Source organism: Equus przewalskii, chromosome 17, assembly GCF_037783145.1.
Source record: "Equus przewalskii isolate Varuska chromosome 17, EquPr2, whole genome shotgun sequence".
Lineage (NCBI taxonomy): Eukaryota > Metazoa > Chordata > Mammalia > Perissodactyla > Equidae > Equus > Equus przewalskii.
The window spans coordinates 48,860,308-48,883,193 of NC_091847.1; the positions used below are offsets into that span (position 1 = coordinate 48,860,308).

The window sequence follows — 22,886 nt, forward strand, 5'->3', positions numbered from 1 at the left end:
ATAAATTAATGAACAACAACAAAGGAATACAGAGAGACAGAGGTTGGATTGGTGGTTACTAGCATGCAAGGGGGAGGGAGGAGGTTGAAAGGGGTGATTAGGCACATGTGTGTGCTGATGGATTGTAATTAGTCTTTGGGTGCTGAACATGATGTCATCTACACAGAAATCGAAATATGATGTACACCTGAAATTTATATAATGTTACAAACTAATGTTACCTCAATAAAGAAAAATTTAAAAAAGTGAAAAAAAGTTGAGAATTCTTCCTCATAACCACTTAAAATACCTAAAACAAGAAAAACCCAAAACAACAAATTGCTTTCAAGTATTATGTAATTTTTATGAAAACAATGTAATAATTACGAAAATACATATGTTAAATTTTGTAGACATTAAATATTTACCGTTAAAAAAAGATATACATGGATAATTAAAACACTTTTTCTGAAAAGCATAATCTGCAATAAAAGGCCAAACACTTCATTTAAATGGAGAGTCTAAGGAAGAGCTGGAGATACCAATGCTGTCCAAAACTACGTAAAAATAAATATTTACCCTAACACGGTCTAACACCCTGCTGCACTTTGTCACCCAATTTTCTCAGAGCGAGGGCGGGACTCCGCGAGCCGTGGGAGCCCGGGGCCGGCGCGCATGCTCGTAGCGCGGCGCCGGCTTCTGCGTGCTCGAAGCCCCGCCCACTAGTGCCGCAAGGGCTGCCGGGAGGGCCCCCATCTTCTTTACACGCGTGAGGCAAGCCGGCGGCGCTGGGAAGTCTGGACATTGCCGTCGCTGTTAGTGATCCTGTGGCGCGGCTCTGCGGGACCAGGACCTTAAAGGTGAGCGCCTCGTGGTGGCTAATGAGACGAAGGTACAGAAGGGTCTGCTTTGCGTGGTGCGCGTCGGCGCGTTCCCTTTCCTTGCTGCCTGGCGCTGGGTACGTCGGCTCCACGCCTTCCTCACAGTCGGGGCGAGCGCCGCGTGGGCCGCAGCCCGAGGCGGCGCGCTGCGCAGGGAGCGGAGGGGCGCGGGCCGTGGCAATCGCGGACCGGCCTCTGCGAGAACGCGGGAGCTGGGGGTTCCCCGCCCGGGGCTGGGCCCAGGCGCGCCAGTAGTTGCTTTGGGACCAGGCTTTGGCGGGGGTCTGGACGTAGGCTGCCCGCGTCCCCACGGTGTCTTTAAGGTTTCCTCCCTCCACCGCTTTCCAGTGCCTCCGATCGCGGACTTTTCGGGCTACCCCAGTAAGTTTCTGGGGGAGGTTACCACTGGCTAAACGTTGGAGGGTTCCTTGGATCATGCGGGGCAGACTGGAGGCCGGAAAATTGGGGCCTCAGGTGTTCCCTCGCGTCATTCTTGGGTTTTTAGGGTCCTCATTCACTCACATCAAGGCTTCTGTGCGGAATGAGAAAGTGTAAGTAATATTTCACTTCTAGGTGTACGTTCTGGGAAAGTATCTGATGAAACGAAGTTCCAAAATTGGATAGGCCAGTGTCTTGTCGAGACTAAATAGTTCTTTTTCTCACCCTTTGGTTTATAAGGGGCCCTAAATCATGGTAATAATTTAATTATGTAGATCGTGGTCCACAAACCAATGCATAATATTGAGCTAACTTTTAGTGCGAGGTGCACCATAGAAATCCCTATTGGAAGAGCTTCCAGTGTGTGTCCAGGTCATCGTAATCCAGCAATTACAGTGTATAAAGCGGTGCCTCCGAGGAGCGTACCAATGAGAATTCACCGCTAGAGTCAGCTCTTGGCAGATAGGCTTGATGAGTTCTTGGAAATACACTTTGTACAATATGGAGGTGACTAGGTGGTTTAATAGAGCACTGTAGGCAAGTAATTTGAAGTCAGAAGACTTGGTTTGTGATGCCTGCAAACCAGCCTCACAGTCTCATTTTTTTCTGCAGTGTTTATGTCAGGGATGTGAAACAGGAAACTGGCTGTTAGGTTGACCAATGTATTAGTGAATTACTACCCATACCCCCAGTTTAACTTTGTTTCAGTGTCCTCAGGCTCTCAAATTATCATTTTCATATGTTACTTAACATAGGATACCTAATCTGACTGTAATATTTCAATTTTTTCGCCTTAAAGTTATGTTACTTAATCTTTGCTAAGTTTTTGATAAGTCAGCTGTGACTAATTTTAAAAGAAATGAGACCCACACAAAACAATTAGAACTGAGGTCCATAATATACTGACAGATGGTGATCTGCTTAAAGCTGGAAATGGTTGTTAAGTGGTTGAATGGAATTTTTTTCCCCAAAGCTTTCTTGGCCAGCTGAATAAAGATAACCACTCGCTCTGTTATAGAAGATGGAACACTGATTTACTGAAAGGGGTGTAGATTATCGATAGTGTGTCAATTTTCTATCACTTACTCCTAAGTTTTCTTTTGTTGAAATTTGAGAAATGAATAAATTAGAAATTCTTGATTTTTAAGAAAATAATGGGATAGCGATAATTTTAAAACATTCTTTTTCTAGTCTTCAGCTTCATGTGAAAAAAATAATAACCTCTTTATGCCAATTTGGGAAAATTCACAGATAGCCACAATGGCCGAAAATGGTGATAATGAAAAAATGGCTGCTCTGGAGGCTAAAATCTGTCATCAAATTGAGGTATGATTCGTGTTCTATTAAACTGCAAAAACAAGCTCTTTGAAAGGATATTTAAGACCTCAAAACAAATACAGAAAGAACATTTAATTTCAGTATATTGTCCTATTCAACATTTGGTTTGTCTTTGATTCTTGGAATTAGATGAACATAGAATAGTATATAGTTTTATATTGGTGGAGCCAGTTTATGAAATCCAAGGACTGCAGACATTTCAAGAGGTAACACTATAGTGTTGCTTTTGTATTTGCTTTGGTTTCCTAGTCTATCAAGTAAGGATAATAGTAGTACCCTCTTCATACGGTGGTTGTGAGGATTACGCTAGTTAATAAAATGTAGAAGAGTGCCTGGCACATAATAAGATAACATAAAAATCCTTTGGAAAGTCCCTTCTGTATTAAATAATACTTTACGTTCTTGAACATCCTAGTTGTTTTCTCTGCCCAATTAGTTCTTTTCAGCTATTGTAACTTTTACCGGTATATCTGTTTTCAAAGTCTTAAGCGTTTTTTTGAACCTAGGTATTATATTTAAGTTGAAGCTTAACAGTGTCAATAATGGTGGCATGGAAAATTATTCCTTAATGATTCCTTATTTTATATTCTTACTGAGGACCTTCAGATCATGTTATTTGGTGTGTTTTTTTTTATAATTCTCAGAACTGTTTTTTTTTTAAAGTTGTACTTCTCTGTCATTTAAAATTTCCTGTGTTACAACTTTTTGTACTAATTTCTTTGTAATTGTGAAGAAAAATTACAAATTAGTTATTCTGTGCTTAATATTTAGAACAATACAAAGATGTATATAGAAAAAGTTAATGTCCCTTCCACACCTATCAAATCCCACCCTCCTGAGATAGTCAAGGTTAAAAGCCTGTTGAATACTCTTTCACACTTTGGTCACTGCTCATGCTATCATAATTTTTATTTTCTTCTCTTCCCCCCATCAAACATGGGGTGCATTTTAGGGGAGTAAAGTTTTGTGTCGTTAATAATTTACCCAATCCCCTATTTAATATGTAGGATATTACCAGATCTTTTAGCTGTAGCAGTTCTGTGATGAATATCTTTTTACAGTCAAGTGCCACGTAATGATGTTTCAGTCAGTGATGGACTGCATATACAATGGTGGTCCCTTAAGATTAGTACCATGTAGCCTGGGTGTGCAGTAGGCTGTACCATCTAGCTTTGTGTAAGTACACTCTTATGATGTTCACACAATATCAAAATCGCCTAACAATGGATTTCTCAGACTGTGTCCTTGCTGTTAAGTGACATGTGATTGTATATAAATCTTAGTAGACATGTTGACTGATTTCTTTAAAATAAAATTCCTAGAAGGAGATGCACTGGCTCAAGGGCTATGCACATTTTTTAAAACTTTTGATGCTTATTGCCAGTTTACATCTCTACCTACTTTACCATTTCCCTTTGTTCAGGCCAATACTAGTAGGTACTCTTCTTTTTAGAATTTTGGCCAATTTGTTGATGAAAAATGCTATTTCATTGCTTTAAATTGCATTTCTTTTATTAATAATGAGGTTGAACTTTTTTATGTTTATAGTGTGTTTTTATTTTTAGTAATTTCTTTTTAATGACCTTTACCCATTTTTCTTTTCTTTTTTTTTGTTTGCTTTTTTCCCTCCCCAAAGTCCCTGGGTACATAGTTGCATATTTTTTAGCCATGGGTCATTCTAGTTGTGGCATGTGGGATGCTGCCTCAGCATGGCCTTATGAGCGCTGCCATGTCCGCGCCCAGGATCTGAACCAGTGAAACCCTGGGCCACCGAAGTGGAGCACACAAACTTAACCATTCAGCCATGGGGCTGGCCCCTACCCATTTTTCTTTTAGGATTTTAAGGTTTTTCCCTTCCACTTTGATTCATAAGAATTATTAACAAACTTCCATGTTTGTCTTTTACTTTTTATGCTACTTTTGGCATTCTTAAGTAGTCACACCTGGGTCTTTTCATGTATAGTTTTTTCTTTGCTTTTATACTGAGAAAGAGTGCCTCTATGCTTAAATTAGATCAATGCTCACCAGTTTTTTTTAACTTTTAAAAATTAGAGTGGTTAACTAGTTCATTCTAGATCTTTTTATTTAACAATCTATTCTTTTCACACTGATTTGAAACAAGAGGCTTTTCGTATACTAAATCCTTAAATATGTTTTTGTTTTAAGGCTTCTAGTCTATAGACATATCTTTTAATTATATCGTTTCACTAATCAATTTTTAGTGTTATCTTTTTGTTAATTTGTACTGTAAATATTTTATTATAGTATGTTTAGGAGAAAATGTTTATTGCCTCTTAAGTTATGTCCTATATTTTTAAAGAATAGAGCTAGGTGATATAATGGTGGTAAAAAAAAAAAAAAGCCAGGATTGGAGTCAGTATTATATAGTGCTCTGAAATATTTTGTAATTATGTTGCAGTATTATTTTGGTGACTTCAATTTGCCACGAGACAAATTTTTAAAGGAACAGATCAAACTGGATGAAGGCTGGGTACCTTTGGAGATAATGATAAAATTCAATAGGTAAAAACTTTTTAAAAATCATCTTTAGATTTTCTGTTAACAAGTGCTACTACTAAGTCTTACAGTGCTTTTATATATATTCTTCAGATTAAACCGTCTAACAACTGACTTTAATGTAATAGTAGAAGCGTTGAGCAAATCAAAGGCAGAACTCATGGAAATAAGTGAAGATAAAACTAAAATCAGAAGATCTCCAAGCAAACCCCTCCCTGAAGTGACTGATGAGTATAAAAATGATGTAAAAAACAGATCTGTTTATATTGTAAGTGGGCCTTTAATATGCATTTAATTAAATCTTACACTTATTTAGAAAGTACATACGGTAGAGTGGATAAGACTAAGGGCTCAGAAATCATAGCTTCACCACTTACTATTTGTCCTCGGGCAATGTTCTTAACCTCTCTTAAGCCTTTTCTTCAGAAATGGGGATGATAATTTTTACCTAATAGAACTGTTGTGAAAATTAAATGAAAAAACTCATACGCTGTTGGGCAAAATCTTTGGCATATTATAAGCACCCAGTGCATGTCAACTGTTCTTATTCATCAACAGCTAAACTTGATAGAAATTTTCTTTAGTTAATTTTTAAATAGATTTTTTTTTATTCTGGAAAATTTCAGACATACAAAAGGAGATTGAATGTATAATGTACTGTTTATCCCACTTCAACAGCTATTAACAAGTGATTAATCTTGTTTTATTTCTGCCCCAAATGGATTATTTTGGAGTGGAATCCCAGATAAACGAGTCACTTTTATTGCATTGGAGAACAGTGGCTCTTAACCAGAGCTGTTAAACATTTAAGAGCGAGACATCCTGGCTTCATTTCAAGACAAAATGAATCAGAATTTCTGGCAAATTGTTTACCTGAGAAGTCATTTGTACACTTCTTTCTTCCCTTTACAGAAAGGCTTCCCAACTGATGCAACCCTTGATGACATAAAAGAATGGTTAGAAGATAAAGGTCAAGTATTGAATATTCAAATGAGAAGAACATTGCACAAAGCGTTTAAGGTATGGTTGTATGACATTACGGTCTTTTTTATTTGGAAAAGATATGGGACGTAACTTTTGAAAAGACTTTTCTTCTCCTTTTAATAGGGATCAATATTTGCTGTGTTTGATAGCATTGAATCTGCTAAGAAGTTTGTTGAGACCCCTGGCCAGAAGTACAAAGACACAGACCTTCTAATACTTTTCAAGTAAGTCTTTTTGTTGATGTTTCTTCTGGCCACTTAAGTTAAAAGGAATTGCCACATCGGGGTAAGGAGTATGGAATAGCATGCCCTGCAAGGCCAGTATTTTTAGTGTCATTAGGCCTCCTTTGAGGAATGCTTGAAGTTTGCTCAGTGGAAACTTCTAATCCTTTGAGACTATAAGGAAGTGTTTATTAGTACCTTTTTTCTCTTAGCAATAATAAAGGAGGTAAAGGTTTAGTACTTATGTTGCATTTAAAACTTAAAGTCAGGGTGGATACTAAAATTTGGACTTTTGGTGTGGTTGGAGAATAAATCACTGTATAATTCTTATATTTCTCATTGTCTGTATATGCCTGTATAGTACAAAGGATTATTTAATAGAGATTTGGATCACATTCTTTAATATGTTTTTGTGTATTTATTTATTTATTTATTTATTCATTTTTTAAAGATTGGCACCTAAGCTAACAACTGTTGCCAATCTTCCCTTTTTTTTTTAAGGATTGGCACCTGGGGAAACAACTGTTGCCAATCTTACTTTTTTTTTTTTTAAGGATTGGTACCTGGGCTAACAACTGTTGCCAATCTTTTTTTTTTTTTTCCTTCTGCTTTATTTCCCAAATCCCCCCAGTACATAGTTGTATATCTTAGTTGCAGGTCCTTCTAGTTGTGGGATGTGGGACGCCGCCTCAACGTGGCCTGATGAGTGGTGCCATGTCCACGCCCAGGATCCGAACACTGGGCCGCTGTAGCGGAGCACACGAACTTAACCACTCGGCCACGGAGCTTGCCCTCTGTGTTTTTAAAAATTAGGACAAACCAGAGCATCTTCATGATAAAGTTCATTGTAGAGCCCTAGTTCTCTACTTTTACATTACACAATCTTCTAAATGCTTTGTACTAAGCTTGATGGACTTAGGGATACACTGTGATGAATCATGGTATATGTTAAACCTCAAAAGTATTTTTTAACATGGGATTTTCATGATTGCTCTTATTCTTGGGTCTCAGGGATTTTAGAATTTTCTCCATTTCTGAAATGAACGCCATAGAAAACTATGAAACATTAAAGTATTTACGTGACTTCTGTTTTATTATTTTTTTCCTATATTGAAAACCATGAGATTGTTAATGGATATAGGCTTGCTTTGGGGGATCATGAAAATGTTCTGCAATTAGTTAATAGTAATGGTTATACAATTCTGAATATACTAAAAAACATTGAATTGTATGCTTTAAAAGGGAGAATTTATGGCATGTGAATTATTTGTTAGTAAAGCTGTTACTAAAAAGACCATAAGAGTAACTTCTTCTGCATCTTTTAAGTTTTTAGGTAATTGTGTCAATGGAAAATGTAACATTCCTTCCTATGCCACGTCTTAAATCATTCAAGATAATTTGCAATTTATCTTTGGTCTCATGAACTTAGCCTCTATATTTTGTGTCCTTTAGGGAAGACTACTTTGCAAAAAAAAATGAAGAAAGGAAGCAAAATAAAGTAGAAGCTAAATTACGAGCTAAACAGTAAGTACGTTGAGTAACCATAACATTTTCATTCCTTAGACGTTTGACTAGACTAGGAAGTAGAGCTGACGATACCTCTGAAATGAGTAGCAAGGGGCCTTTCTTTTGTGTAACATTGAGGTCTTAAGCAGCCTTGATAATCTTTGATCCACATTGTGTTGCAGTCGAGCATTGGACAGTCAGAAAACCTAGGGCAGCCAGATTGGTGTCATAGCGGTTAAGTTCATGCGTTCTGCTTTGGTAGCCGCAGGGTTTGCCAGTTTGGATCCTGGGCATGGACCTATGCACTGCTTATCAAGCCATGCTGAGGCAGGGGTCCCATGTATAGAGTAGAGGAAGATGGGCATGGATGTTAGCTCAGGGCCCTTCCTTAGCAAAAAGAGGAGGCTTCGTGGTGGATGTTAGCTCAGGCCTAATCTTCAAAAAAAAAAAGAAAGAAAGAAAGAAAACCTACACACTAGCTTTGGTTATTAAGTAGTTTAGTGATCATGATCAAGGTTAACTTTATTAGGATTTAATTTTCTTATATAGTAAATGGAAATGCTCTAATTATATATTTATTTGTAGGGAGCAAGAAGAAAAACAAAAGTTAGCAGAAAATGCTGAAATGGTAAGTATATATTACTGGTATCTAAGAAATCTATCATTCAAAGTTATGAGACTAAAAAGTCTGAGGACTTTTTAAAAAATATACATAAGTAAGCAAGTCTACGGTTGTTATTGCACTAAAATAATAGCAAATAATATTGCCTAGAATTAACCAGATTTATATAATAACTAAATATATAACTAATTAAATATTATTTTGTTGGAGAAATTAAATGAGATAAAAGCAGAAGCCATTGTAGAACAAAGGAAAATGCACCAACTGTTAAACTACTTCAAAATAGCATTTTAGGGGGCCAGCCCAGTGGCATAGTAGTTAAGTTCGCTTGCTCTGCTTTGGTGGCTTAGGGCTCACAGGTTCGTATCCCAGACATAGACCTAGCGCCGCTCATCGAGCCATGCTCTTGTGGCGTGCCACATAAAATAGAGGAAGACAGGCACAGATGTTAGCTCAGGGCTAATCTTCCTCACACACACACTAAATAGCATTTTAGTTTCTAGCTTTTTCCTTTTATAGGTATAGAGTAGTATAAGCCATTTGATTTGTGGTTGGTTTTAAGAAACTTTTTTATTGCCTTGTATATTTTTATAGAAATCTCTAGAAGAAAAGATTGGCTGCTTGCTGAAATTTTCAGGGGACTTGGATGATCAGACCTGTAGAGAAGATTTGCACATCCTTTTCTCAAATCATGGTGAAATAAAATGGATAGACTTTGTCAGAGGAGCAAAAGAGGTTTGGAAACATTTATATGCTTCTTAGCAATCAGTTTAAAAATTCATAGAAACTTTTCTTTTAGAAGATAAAATCAGTAGAAAGAAAGCACTTTTTTTATTAATGTGTTTATGATAATACTTTCGATTTGGTCATTTACTTTGTGTTTTGTCATTGCCCTCACTGGACATGGTGTCTGATATTTTGTGAATTATGCTATGAATAATGGTATCAGTGACTACAAGTTTTGTAAAATTCATTGAAACTGGTAACAGCATAGAAGATTTGCAGGGTAGGAAAAATTACTTTGAGCAAAGGAATCAACTGTGGGACTAAAAACTTAAGGCTTTCATTTTCTATCTTTGGTGTAGGGAATAATTCTATTTAAAGAAAAAGCTAAGGAAGCACTGGATAAAGCCAAAGATGCAAATAATGGTAACCTACAATTAAGGAACAAAGAAGTGACATGGGAGGTACTAGATGGAGATGTGGAAAAAGAAGCATTGAAAAAAATCATAGAAGATCAACAAGAATCCCTAAACAAATGGAAGTCAAAAGGTCATTAGTTCCAATTTTTCTTTGACAGCTTGGATATTTTAACTCATTTGCTTGAGAATAAGTTTTAATCATTATTGAAGCACACTGACAGATTTAAAACATTTCTTTACTGATTTCTCAATTATGTCTCTACAGGTCGCAGATTTAAAGGAAAAGGAAAGGGAAATAAAGCTGCCCAGAGTGGGTCTGCTAAAGGAAAAGTACAGTTTCAGGGCAAGAAAACTAAATTTGATAGTGATGATGAACATGATGAAAATGGTGCATCTAGTAAGTTTTTCTAAAGTCCTTTAGTACTTTCACGAGAAATTATTTGTGGGGGAGAACAGTGATGTCGTTTTTCAACTTCTCTATGGGTGGCATTCTCAGATTGTGATTTACCCTGGCTATGCTGTTTTACAAGTGAAAAACAAGGATTTTTGGAAGATAAGCTTACAGAGTAGGTCTGTACTAAAGGAAAAGCCTTTTCTCATTGGTGTAGAAGTTGTTGCTAATCTTTTTACACAATTATTTTTGATAATTATGCTCAGTATTAAAATAAGTGATGCTTACAGTGAACTTAACAAAAATTAATTTTCTTATTGTATAGGACCAGTAAAAAGAGCAAGAGAAGAAACAGACAAAGAAGAACCTGCATCAAAGCAACAGAAAACAGAAAATGGTGCCGGAGACCAGTAGTTTAGTAAACAAATTTTTTATTCACTTTAATTAGGTTTTAAGCTGCTTTTGTTTTTGGAGGCTTTTAAAAAGAAAAGCGAATTAGGTCCACTTCAATGTCCACCTGTAAGAAAGGAAAATTTTTTGTTGTTTAACTTGTCTTTTTTTGTTATCCAAAGGAGGATTTTTTTTTAATGTATAGTTCTGTTTGTGTTATTTCAGATGATTCAAATATCGAAAGAAAAATTCTTCCACTAAATTGCCTTTGTAATATGAGAATGTATTAGTACAAACTAATAAAATATATACTATATAAAAAGAGCAACAACTTAGTTTATTTTTCCTTTTTTGTGCCCAAAGCATTTGAGGAAGAATTTATGTTAAACCAGAGTACTGGCTTTTAATTATAGGTCCATCCCACAGTTAATTATCCTGTCTCCTAGGCTGGCTTTCTGTATTTATTCATGCAACTTGATAACATTAGAAATAATTACTTATTGCACAGTTTTTCAGTACTGAATATAGATAAGTGAGAATCAAGAGACTTACTGATTTCTTTCTATGAAATTTGTATGATGCTGGCAGGTCGTATCGCAGCTCTATAAAACAAAAACCACCTAAGGATAAGAACTGTATTTCCAAACATTTAGGAACCTTGACTAAAAAAAAAATCAAGTTCTAAATGCAGGTAAGCCAAACATTTTAGACCTGTTACTTTAACTTAACCAAGAACTGACTTGATATATCCCCAAGATTAGCCATGGCATGTTGAGCTTGGCATTTCTGCTATTTTGGTCATTTATACCAAAATTTGAGGTTATGGGGAAGAGTTTAGGACTAGGAGAACAAGTGGACAAAAAAGCATATACTATGAAAATGATAGTACTTTCCTATTTTTAATTTCCTAGTCTACAGCTAGCAATCTCATAATAATCATGCTTATTTTTAAAATTTCTTGTCTGGATTTTAGTAATGGTAGCTAATTGTTTTCCTACTAAGTTCTCAAATGAAAACCCACTTTTCATACTCTTTCCTTCTAAAGAATAATGTAAGTTCTCCAAACTTAACTACTGATCACTTTTAGAGAGATGGCAATCTACCTATCCTTAATATTTTGTAACATAAACTCTAACTTTGTAGGTCACAGCAGTCAAATTTTAATGTGTAATCAAATCACTGTCAAGTCAAATCAAATCTTGTTGAAATGCAGGTTACAATTCAGTAGATCTGGGTGGAGCCTGAAATTCTGCAAGTCTAACAAGCTCCCAAGAGATGTCAATGCTGATGGTCTGAGGACCACATTTGGAGTAGCAAGGCTTTCGCTTGGTATACTACTGAAACTGTTCTAAGGTGTTCTGTGTTGCGTATTAGACCTTAAACCAGGTAAGGAATGACAATACTGAAATATAATAGGAAGACTGATAGAGCTTTCATACCTCACACTACTATTATGAACAGTAATAGATCTAGTTCTATGGTTAACACCACAGTGCTAATCCATAGTTTATTACGTAAAAAACATTACTCCCTTATTAAACTCTTATTTCCAGCTTTTCAGAATTATTTGGATTAAATGTTAGCTTCTAGTTATATGCTTTCTCCATTTTGATGATTGTGTACGTTATCCAATTTACTAATAAAAATATATCAAACATGATTTACTCATAGTGTAGATGATTATATTGTATCTCCTACTAAAGAAAGAAAAAGCTACATGTTATTTTGACTCTAGGGATAGTTAGAGAATTGAAATAGGTAATCCAGGCATAATCTGGCGGTATTGTCTGAATGGATTTCAAACTGAGGTCTGACCAACTCCGTGCCCAAGGTCTTAAGTCACTGTGATGCTATACATGGTTCCGTCTGAGCCTAGAGGGACCAAATACTTGGGTGCTATTAGAAATTTTCAGTAAAATGCACAAATTGGAACAGTCTTAGGCAAACACTGATAGCCTGCCTTTACTCTTATTTCCAACCCGTTATCAACCACATACATTTTGCCACACTGGAAAACATGATCCACAGTATGTTTTCTCAGCACCTATATAAAAATTCTGTTGGGCTAATGTATGGTGGCCTTCATAGATAATTAGAGTTGAGATTTTTTTTGTGAGAAACTTAATTGTCTTACCTGCAATGATATCTATCTTGATTTTCCATTCTGCAGCTTTCTTTTGAATATGCTGAACATAAATAACATGTTAATGTGAGCTGATTTTTAAATTTTAAAAAAGTTGCTTTTTATTAATACTTGACAGTAAGTTTTTAAGCTTTTAAAATTTCATTAGAATTTAGATTAGACCCTTAAAAATTTTTCAACTGGATGGACAGTATTTTGAAAATAAGAAACTAAGCTGGGGCCGGCCGCGTGGTCAAGTGGTTAAGTTCACATGCTCCACTTTGGCAGCCCAGGGTTTTGCCAGTTTGGATCCTGGGCATGGACATGGCACCGCTCATCAGGCCATGCTGAGGTGACATCCTGCATGCCACAACTAGAAGGACCCACCACTAAAATATACAGCTATGTACCGGGGGGCCTTTGGGGAGAAAAAGAGAAAATAAAATTGTTAAAAAAAAAAGAAAGAAACTAAGCCATTTCAATATATTTAACAATCTGAACCAAATTACATAATTAAATCAAAGAAATAAAGCTATTAGTTCAGAAATACATTGAAGTGCATAATGTACTCACATATTTTTATTTTTTTTTAAGATTTTATTTTTCCTTTTTCTCCCAAAGCCCCCTGGTACACAGTTGTGTATTTTTAGTTGTGGGTCCTTCTAGTTGTGGCATGTGGGATGCCATCTCAGCATGGCTTGATGAGCAGTGCCATGTCTACACCCAGGATTCAAACTGGTGAAACCCCAGGCCGCCGAAGCAGAGGCGCGAACTTAACCACTCGGCCATGGGGCTAGCCCCTCACATAGGGTTTCTACAACGTTATTTCATCAATATATACAACTATCCTGGAAACCATTCAGTAAATATCTGTGTCCACAAGCAATTCAGTGGCAGTATGGTATAGTGGTTAAGAACATCGTCTCTGGAACCAGACAGCATGCATTGAACTGCAACTCTGCAACTTACCAGCTATGTAACCCTGAGCAAATTACTTATTCTTTCTGTGCATGTTTCCTCATCTGTTAAATGAGGATAATAATGGTATCTCTGATCATATTGTTGGGGAATATGAAAAGTGCCTTGCCTATAATCCCCTAATTAAGTTAACATGCATAATTTTCTAGAAATAGAATAGTAGAGATATCAATATTTGGTATTATAAGCATTTTGTTCATGTTGGTAGTGTTCATAGTACTTAATTGGCATCAAGCTGATTGATAATAATAGTTAACTTTCCCTCAATTTTAGGTTCAAATATTTGTTATAATCAATACTGACAATATATTTGTGCTTGTAGTTTTTTCTTGAACTTAATAAATAGTCCCAGTTCTGGGCATATTTTTCCCCTACTTTGAGATCTAGACTTTCTGTATAAGGACACAGACTTTAATGCAAATAATATTATAATTTAATGGACTCTTAGGATTATTGAAAACTTTCTGAGAAATAAATTATGATGACATTTCTTTGCTATCTGAGCCCTAAGGCTAGTGAAAGAGGTTTTAGATGTTAGATTATACAGTGGAATGTGGTTGGTTCTGGCAGAGATGTCAAAGAATGAATGGGCTAAGCTTGGGATAAACACTGAAAGAACAGTGCCTGGCTTACCTACTTTGCTTTAACTATGAGCCAAGAACTAAATTCTCACAATGCCTAATGAAGGAAGATAGCACAAGATAGCTTTGAGAGTCACACTGTTTATTAGTATATCTACCTGGACACATACTTTACCTAAATATTTCTATCAAAATACTACTGTAGGGGGCCAGCCCTGGGGCATACTGGTTAAGTTTGGCACACACTGCTTCAGCAGCCCAGGTTTGCAGGTTCGGATGCCAGGCACAGACCTACACCACTCATCAGCCATGCTTCGGTGGTGACCCACATACAAAAATAGAGATGAGAGGCACAGATGTTAGCTCAGGGCTAATCTTCCTCAGGGGAAAAAAAAATTATATAAAATGCTCCTATATTATGAATAGAGGGTCAAGCACTTTTAAAAGATAAGAGTCTATAGTTAAGGGGTGTGGGGTAAGCTTCACTGACAGTGTTACTAATTATATATAATACTTAAAACCAACAAAATTATCACAAGCTTATAGCAGATACATCTACAGCATATAATAGGGACCATCTTAATATTAGAAGTTAATTTCTCCTCATATCTCCTTCACAGTATGCACAGTACACACCAGATTAATTTCTTAAGTTACTGCACTGTCTAAATAAAAATGCACTTGATAAAATATTTGCTTAAAATTCAACTATTAAGCCTGTTAAAGTAAGGGTGATGATACTGCCTCCTAATGGTGGAACATGGAAATACCAAACAACGAAGATGGGAGTTCCTTGGTGATGTGGCTACAGGAATTCATTGAAATAATTAGACTTTGCTGCTTAATTGCATTTTTTACTGGCATATTTTACTTGGTCTGCATGAACTGTATATGAGTAACAAAATTTATGTTATGCCAAGCTGTGCGGAAAAGTTTATAGCATGATTGACTGCTTATCCTTAGAAAGGCCTACATATAAGGTTAGCCCTTGGTTGGAGTATGAGAACTTACATTTTGGGAGGGTTTCCACTCCCCATCCCCTTAATTGGTAACAGTGGTTCACTGTGCTTAAACTGTTTATGCTGAATACCTGTTTTACTACTGGGAGTCTGGAATTTGGGTATGTGCTAGGCAGGGGGGGTGCCTACATGATCAATTCCCAATAAAAACCCAGGGCACTGAGTCTCTTGAGCGTCCCTGGTTGACAACATTTCACATGCCTTGTCACAAAAATTTGCTGCTGGGAGAATTAAATGCATGCTGTGTGACTCCACTGGGAGGGAACTCTGGAAGCTTGTACCTGGTTTTCCCTTTGCTGATTTTGCTCTGTATCCTTTAGCTGTAATAAATCATACCCATGAGTATGACTATATGCTGAATCCTGTGACACTTCCTTGGGAATCATCAAACCTGAGGATGGTCTCAGGGACCTCCTCAGCACAAGCTTTTTACATACCAGTAATTAACTGGTGTTTGGTTTCACACATCGAATGGGGATTTATTTACCAGCAAAGTTATGCTGTGTTCTACTGCTTACCTACACGTACAACTGCTCATTGTTAGAAGTATATATTTTTTAGCCATGTAATTTTATATTTCTTAAAGACTTATTAGATTACCCTATATCCAGAACTTAATGTTTCCAAATGGATTCCAGTACACTGTATTTACACAAAATATTTTTCCTACAAAACTACTTTAAAATCTCTTAATACATGTATGATTTAAAGTAATATAGCTAATACAGCAATTACATATGCCAGACAATTCTAAGTGCTTTGTAAATATTTACTCATTTAATCTTCACAACAACCCTACAAAATATAAGGCATTCTTAGTTCCTTATACTCAAGTGTACAGGTGAGTACAGTATAGGTATGAAACTGAACTCAAGTACCTTGACCACGGTAACACAGCTGGCAAGCAGCAGAGTTCAGATCTGAACCTAGGCAGTCTGGCTTTCAGTCTCTGTTCTTGATCACTATGTTATACTGACACTAAAAAAAATGTACCACCCCATCACCAATTTTCTAGAATATATCTTATACACCCCCCTGTGTTATATCCTGGCAAGAAGAATAGAAGAGATTGGTTCTGAATTCAGAAGAGTTTAGCTCCAGCTTAGTGTTCTTAAAAAACAGGCCTTACTGCCTCCCTTATGCATCCAGGCCACACAGGGACAGTGGAACTACAGGCATCAACCAGGACTTACCCATGCAAACGAGGACATATTGTAACCCTAGTTATACCATGCTTCTCTGCTCCTGAATTATAAGCTCTTTCCTGGTAACAGTTTCTGCCTGAACAAATCTTTGACAAAAGAAGTTAGATAGGCTGGAAGAAAGCTAATCACAAATGCTAGCTAGTTAAAGGGAAGATTCAGTTTCTAAGTGCGATGTTTAAAAATTTCAGGAGAAATAGATACCCTGGTATCTAGTATTCATGGCAAATCCTTAAAACACTGTCATGAATTTAAAAATAAATGACACAGCAAGAAATAACAAGTGTAGGGGTTGGCCCAGTGGTGTAGTGGTTAAATTCATATGCTCTGCTTCAGCGGCCCAGGGTTTACCCATTTGGATCCCGGGTGTGGACCTATGTACCACTTATCAAGCCATACTGTGGCAGGCATCCAACATATAAAATAGAGGAAGATGGGCACAGATGTTCACTCAGGGCCAATCTTCCTCAGCAAAAAGGGGAGTACTGGCAGAGCATATTAGCTCAGAGATCATTCCTCAAAAAAAAAAAAAAAGAACCAAGTGTTGGTGAGGCTATGAAGAAAACGGAATCCTTCTGCACCGTTGACGGGAATGTAAACTGGTGCAGCCACTACAGAAAATAGTATGAAGTTCCCTCAAAAAATAAAAATAGAACTACCATATGGCTCAGCAATTCTACTTCTGAGTATATATGCAAAGAACAAGAAAACACTAATTCAAAAAGATATATACAACCCTATGTTCACTGAGCATTAATTACGAGAGCCAAGATATGGAAACAAACGAAGTGTCCATCAGTGGATGAATGAATAATGATGTGGTGTATATTTATACACTGGAATACTACTCAGCCATAAAAGAGAATGAAATCGCCATTTTCAGCAACATGGATGGACCTGGAGGATATTATGCTAAATGAAATAAGTCAGAGAAAGTAAAATTCTGTGTGATTTCACTTATTGTGGAATCTCAAAAGACAGAAACAAACGAACAAAATAAAAACAAACTCACAGATACAGAGAACAGATTAGTGGTTACCAGAGGGGAAGAGAGTTGTGGGGTGGATGAAATGTGTGAAGGGAGACAACTGTATGGTGATGGATGGTAATTAGACTGCTGGTGGTGATCATTTAGTAGTGTATACAGGTGTAAAATTATAAAGATGTACACCAGAAACTTATACAATAAAAAATAAATGACACAATATCACAATGATTTGAACTTACTTCTCTAGTTGAGGATTTGTGTAAAGAATATACTGCTGTTCTTGCCATTTCCAAGGCAGTCTTCAGAAATGCCATATCTGTCCCTAAGAGTAGAAAAAGTTCCGATTTACATTATATACCTGTTGTCAAAATAGAAGCTTAAATGATTACCAGGTATTTAGAAACATTTTTTCCAAACTCCAAAACAGCCATTTTGAATTCTTTCTGCAATAAGGTAGTGCACAAATAAGTAAAGTATCTAAATACCTTTTAAGGTTGATAAGCTAAAACCAGAATTATACTGCCTTGGTTAAATAAGGCTAAAGTAAACATTTTAGTATCATATTCCCAATTAACGATTTTCAAAGAGGGGAGAAGGGAAAGGACAGAGTAGTAATCAGAATCAGGCGAGAGGTGGAGGGAGAACTTTTAAACTATGCAGGTCTTTTTCCCCATCCTACTGACTTCCTACCCTCCTTGCCTGCAGCATACAAAAAATAAATAGCCACAGTGAGTCACTGATGGACACATGTTGAAACCTTGGGTGTGCTAATGCATTAAAAATAGGTTCTAAAGTATAAAATCCTTTATAGGATTCATCATCATTCATAAGTATTAGGTAAATCATTCTTGAAACCTGATGGAATATAAATAAGTGAAAAAAAAAGACTTTATTCACTTAGAACAAATTTGTGAAAACAAAGACTGAAAAATTCAATTCCCTATCCATGCATTAAACAAATTGAAATTGTAATAACTGTACAGGTAAGAAATTTGTTTATTTAATAAACTATGATAAAATCACTTAACCCAAGGAAAATGATATTTAAAACTTAGTTTTTTATAAATATACCAGTACACCTGATTCTTGTTACTAACCTTTATTATTTTTGGTCCCAAAGGGAGGATTCATAATTACTGTATCAAATGACTTGGACATTCTGTTAGATAATGAGCACACATCACATTGAATCATGTCAACATTTGTTAACTCAAACTCTTCCACATTCCTATTAAATATCTCCAATGCATCTTCATCTATGTCAAATCCAACACACAACCTATAAATACAAAACGCAGAGTGACTACTTATAGCTCCCAAGTCAAAACAACAAAACTAAAACCGTAAACCTTTTTAATCCAACTGGCAAAGTAAGAGTGAGTGTTGCCTTTCAACAGCATGATTTCCCAACTTGGCAGGGGATGGAAACTCAGGTTTGTATAAAAGGGAGGCATCTGACTACTGCTGTTACCGTTGTTTTTTAGTTTGTTTTGATGATCTGCCCATTCAAGATATACTCAGAGAATCTTGCTCCTCTCATCTCATACTGTAGAATCCCATAAATATAATTCAGTTAATCCTATTTAAGTTTCTTATTAAAGCCACCTCATCCCCAAATAGTATATACTGGGTCACCTACCCTGCTCCTAACATTGCAGTGCCGATGCTGAGCACTCCACAACCACATCCTAGATCTGCAACCACTTTATTTTCAATGTCATCATATGTGTTATGGATTGTATACAGCATACATGCTAAAAGATCAAAAAACATATTAGGGAATAAGTAAGCAAGTTGATGACCAAAATCCAATTTGTGCAAATGACTCTTTCTAAAATAATTTCTTGTCTTGCATTATTTAGTCCTTCTCCAAATATTGTTACAGATTATTTTAAAAACATAAGGTATAGTAACTTGGTATGCAGCAAGAGGCCCCACAAAGGCTAGTAACATTATCAGTGGTTCCCAAAAACTTGTCTCTGCTGCCAATGCCAAGAATGACAAAACTTTTAGGTAAAATGGGAAAAATAAGGTCAAAATATTTTATTTTTCCTCAGCCTATTCAAAACATTGCCATACATACATACATATATATATCAGTTCTTTCTTTGATGTTGGAATATTATTTTTATGAAAGGATGGTAAAGAGTATATAGGTTTTAAGAAATCTTTCCTTGTCAGAATATAAACTTGGCAACCCTATTATCAGTCTCCAAAATTGTTTTGAAATTTTACTGATCTGTGAAATCTGAGAGTCTGGGAAACACTAATATCAAACAAGCGTTAACACTCAAATGGCACAGAACTTTTTTGCAATAAGTTTGTCACTGGAACATAGGTGACGTAAGTTCAAGCTAGAATAGGAAAGAAGACCTACATCCACAATATAGCCTTTAGTCACATATATTCAGACATATATTCATGATCTACAGACACATATATTCATAATATACTAATGAGACCTGATAAGAGAACTATTGAGGAGCAGAGCAGAAGCTGCTGAGATTGGAAAGGGATCTTTCAAATACACAAAGGTCTGGGATATAATGAAGGTTAAGCATGAGTAATACCATTGATACTTCCCTGTGGATATCTGAACCCAGCAAGGAATACCAGCCATCACTTATGCCCCAGGATCCAGAGGTTTTATCAAAAATACAATTACAGGGACATCTCAGGCTGACTGTGCTGTCCTGATTATTGCTGCAGGTGTTAGTGACTTTGAAGCTGGTATCTCAAAGAATTACCACACCCATGTGTATGTTACACACTGGGTGTGAAATCTTTTTTTTTTTTTAATTGGATTCCACTATGAAAACCTACCGTCAGAAGACATTAAAGAAGTCATTATCTAAATTGAGAAAACTGGTTTTAACCCAGACACAGTTTTGTACCAATTTTTGGTTGGAATTACGACAATGTTGGAGTCAGGTGCAGATATGCATGTATTTTCCCTGGCTTTCATCAGCAGCTTAGAAACAGAACTACGTTGGAGCTGGGAGGGATTCTTCCTTGCAGGTGTTCCCAACAAATTAATTTCCCTAAGACTCCCCAATGTCTTGGTAATGTTTGTTAAATATGAATAGTTTTTCCTATGTTCTCTCCAGTATTCCCAGTCTCTCCCCTCAAACAACATGCTGATTCTCAGATCATTTCTTAAAAGTGAAATGCATCCTCATCTTTATATAGCCCCTATTCTGGATTTGTTAAACCCAGTCCTTCAGCTACCAACTCTAGTACTAATTTCTAGGGCAGAGTATAGCAAAGGAACCCTTGCAGTGGCAATTCGTTGCAAGAGGAAATTGATCCTTATATTTATAGAGCTCCTAACTAGCACCAGAAACTCTTCTAGGCACTGGGAATTGTGTGAACAAGACCATGAAATTTCTTGCCCTCGGGGGGTGTACAGTATAATGAAAGATGTCTGACAGGGTTAAGGGGTATGCAGAAACCAAACAGTAAAAGGTTCAAGAGGGTGTTTGTGTTTGTGTCGTGTCTTTAGCTGTGGTGTCAAGGAAGTTCTCTCTAATGTCATATGTAATCTTAGAGCAGAATTCCTCTAGATATTCTTTGTATCCAAATAACTGTTCTATTTTGATTACGGAGTAGACAGGACTAACTCGCGAAGCAAGGGTGTGGTCACCAGCCGCCCTACCTGCAATGTGCGGCCTGGTCGGATACTGTTCTAGAAGTAGCTTGGGCTTTTCGAATCCATCCACTTGTTGCAGGCGACTCTCTAATTCCTTAAGCCTTAATTTCTTCATTTTTTAAAGACAAGTGTGGGCTGTCAGGGTTTAAGGGCACTGGATCTGCAGAGAAACCTATTTAACCTGGCTCTTCATCCCCCTACGCTGACCCCCGCCCCCTTTTCAGCGCCGCAGGCCGGGGACCCGGCAGGGGACGCCGGGCGCAAGGGACACACCCGGCCCAGGCTGTTCCCGCACTCCTCCTTGCGCCAGCGGCGGGCGGACTCTTCCGCCCGCCTCTGACGCGCCCCTAGGTATCCCGAGGGGATCTCGGGCTCCTCGCAGACACGCGTCGGCTCCGCCCTGGAGGCCTCGCAGGATTCCACGCGCCGCGTCCCGGGACTTCAGGAGGTTGCTGTCGCCTCGGCCGGGGCCGGAAGTGCCGCTACGCAGTGGCGCAGGCGTCCCGCTGCCCGGAGTCCCTGCGCCGATCTGCAACCACGGCCGCGCGCACAGGTTCCGCTGGCGACCCAAGCGCCTCGTTCACCTGCACCTGGGCGGGTCCGTACCACCGGTATAGCCCGCCCTTCTCGCAGTCCTCGCGCACACCTGTCGCGAAGGCATTACCCTCTAGCTTTTCTTTGAGTACCTGCAGGCCCTCAAAGGATGGGGGAAGAAAGAGGGTGAAAGTGATGGGGGAAGAGAGGATAAAAGTGAGGGTGAAAGTCACGGTTACTTTGTTTTAAATGCCCAGTGTGGTCCTTTCTACCTCTTGTCTCCCAAATCCCCTCTCAGAAGGTAGCGATCTCCACTCACCTTGCCTCCTTGAACACTTGCTTGTCCTACTTTAATATAACTTTGATTCCCTCTTTTTAGGTTACCTGTGTCACTTACCTCAACTCTCACAGGGTGGTGATGTCAGAGAAGCCCAAAGAAGACAGTTTAAATGAAGAAATAGGTGGTAGTGGTGTCACACGCTGGAAGAGGTCAGGCTTTCATGGAGTAGGAGCAGAAACCAAGTTGTAGTGGATTGTGGACAGAAAGGAAGGTGAGGAAGTAGAAAGAGTAAATGTAGCAGAGCCAGAGGGACCTACAACTAGAATATACAACAGTGTGTGTGTCGGGGGGTGGGGGCTTAGGGGAGAAGAAGAAGAAGAAGGAGAAGAAGAGAGGAAGATTGGCAGCAGATGTTAGCTCAGGTGCCAAGCTTTAAAAAAAAAAAAAGTAAATGTGAACAATTTTTTTTTCTTTCTTTCTTTTTTGCTGAGGAAGACTGGCCCTGAGCCACCATCCATACCCATCTTCCTCTACTTTATGTGGGATGCCTGCCACAGCATGGCTTGACAGGCAGTGTGTAGGTCCACACCCAGGATCTGAACCAGCAAACCCCAGGTTGCTGAAGCAGAAGATGCGAACTTAACCCCTGTGCCATTGGGCTGGCCTCTAAATGTGAACAATTCTTAAGAAACACAGCTACTAAAAGAGGAGCGAGAATGGTTGATGCTTAGTAAGGTTGGGGGAAGTTTCTTGTTTTTTTTTTTAATGATTGGAGAAGATGTGAACATACCTAAATTAAGACAGGATAAAGCTAATAGAAAGACAAGAGTTCAAAATACAATAAAGAGGATATTGGACGGAGTTAGGATCCTGAGAAGGTAGAATCCAGTGTTTAAGTGAAAGGATTGTCCTTAATCTGGGGAATGGTCCCTTCTTTTCATTATTAAAGGAAGAAAAAAAGGAGTGCATGGATGAGAATGAAGCAGAGAGAATGGTGTCTGAGGCTGCCACTTCCCGTGAAAAGTAGAAGTCAAAGTTGTCTGCTATGAAGATTAAATGAGTTAATACACATAAAGTTCTTTGCACATAAAATGCTTTGTCACATAACAAACGCCCAATAAATG

General features: G+C 37.7%; 3 protein-coding genes across 4 annotated transcripts in view; 1 reads left to right on the top strand and 2 right to left on the bottom strand.

Moving 5' to 3' along the window:
- LOC103554214 (uncharacterized) overlaps positions 1–1,297 on the bottom strand; it is a 24,897-nt gene extending 23,600 nt beyond the window's left edge. Inside the window, exon 1 of the mRNA XM_070579465.1 lies at positions 559–1,297. Coding sequence (XP_070435566.1) covers positions 560–1,297 — 738 coding nt within the window. The 3' untranslated portion in view covers position 559. The remainder of the gene's footprint in view (positions 1–558) is intronic.
- SSB (small RNA binding exonuclease protection factor La) lies at positions 697–10,737 on the top strand. Its single transcript, XM_070580098.1, has 12 exons — positions 697–839; positions 2,550–2,624; positions 5,056–5,159; positions 5,247–5,421; positions 6,066–6,173; positions 6,261–6,361; positions 7,811–7,882; positions 8,450–8,492; positions 9,081–9,221; positions 9,572–9,758; positions 9,894–10,025; positions 10,345–10,737. The coding sequence occupies exons 2-12, from the start codon at positions 2,559–2,561 to the stop codon at positions 10,431–10,433; spliced, it is 1,218 nt and encodes a 405-aa protein (XP_070436199.1). The 5' UTR covers positions 697–839; positions 2,550–2,558; the 3' UTR covers positions 10,434–10,737.
- On the bottom strand, positions 10,434–21,634 carry METTL5 (methyltransferase 5, N6-adenosine). 2 transcript variants are annotated; one of them, XM_008530807.2, is made up of 7 exons: positions 20,955–21,634; positions 18,939–19,053; positions 18,397–18,578; positions 17,539–17,621; positions 12,544–12,595; positions 10,962–11,011; positions 10,434–10,536 (listed from the first exon to the last, which is right to left on the bottom strand). In XM_008530807.2, exons 1-7 carry the CDS (start codon positions 21,061–21,063, stop codon positions 10,498–10,500), a joined length of 630 nt encoding a protein of 209 aa, XP_008529029.1. In that variant the 5' UTR covers positions 21,064–21,634; the 3' UTR covers positions 10,434–10,497. The 2 variants fall into 2 exon arrangements, with proteins under 2 accessions (XP_008529029.1, XP_070436201.1); XM_070580100.1 differs by lacking the exons at positions 10,434–10,536; positions 10,962–11,011; positions 12,544–12,595 and adding an exon at positions 16,170–16,400 and having other exon boundaries at positions 20,955–21,453.
- Positions 21,635–22,886: the final 1,252 nt, after the last annotated feature.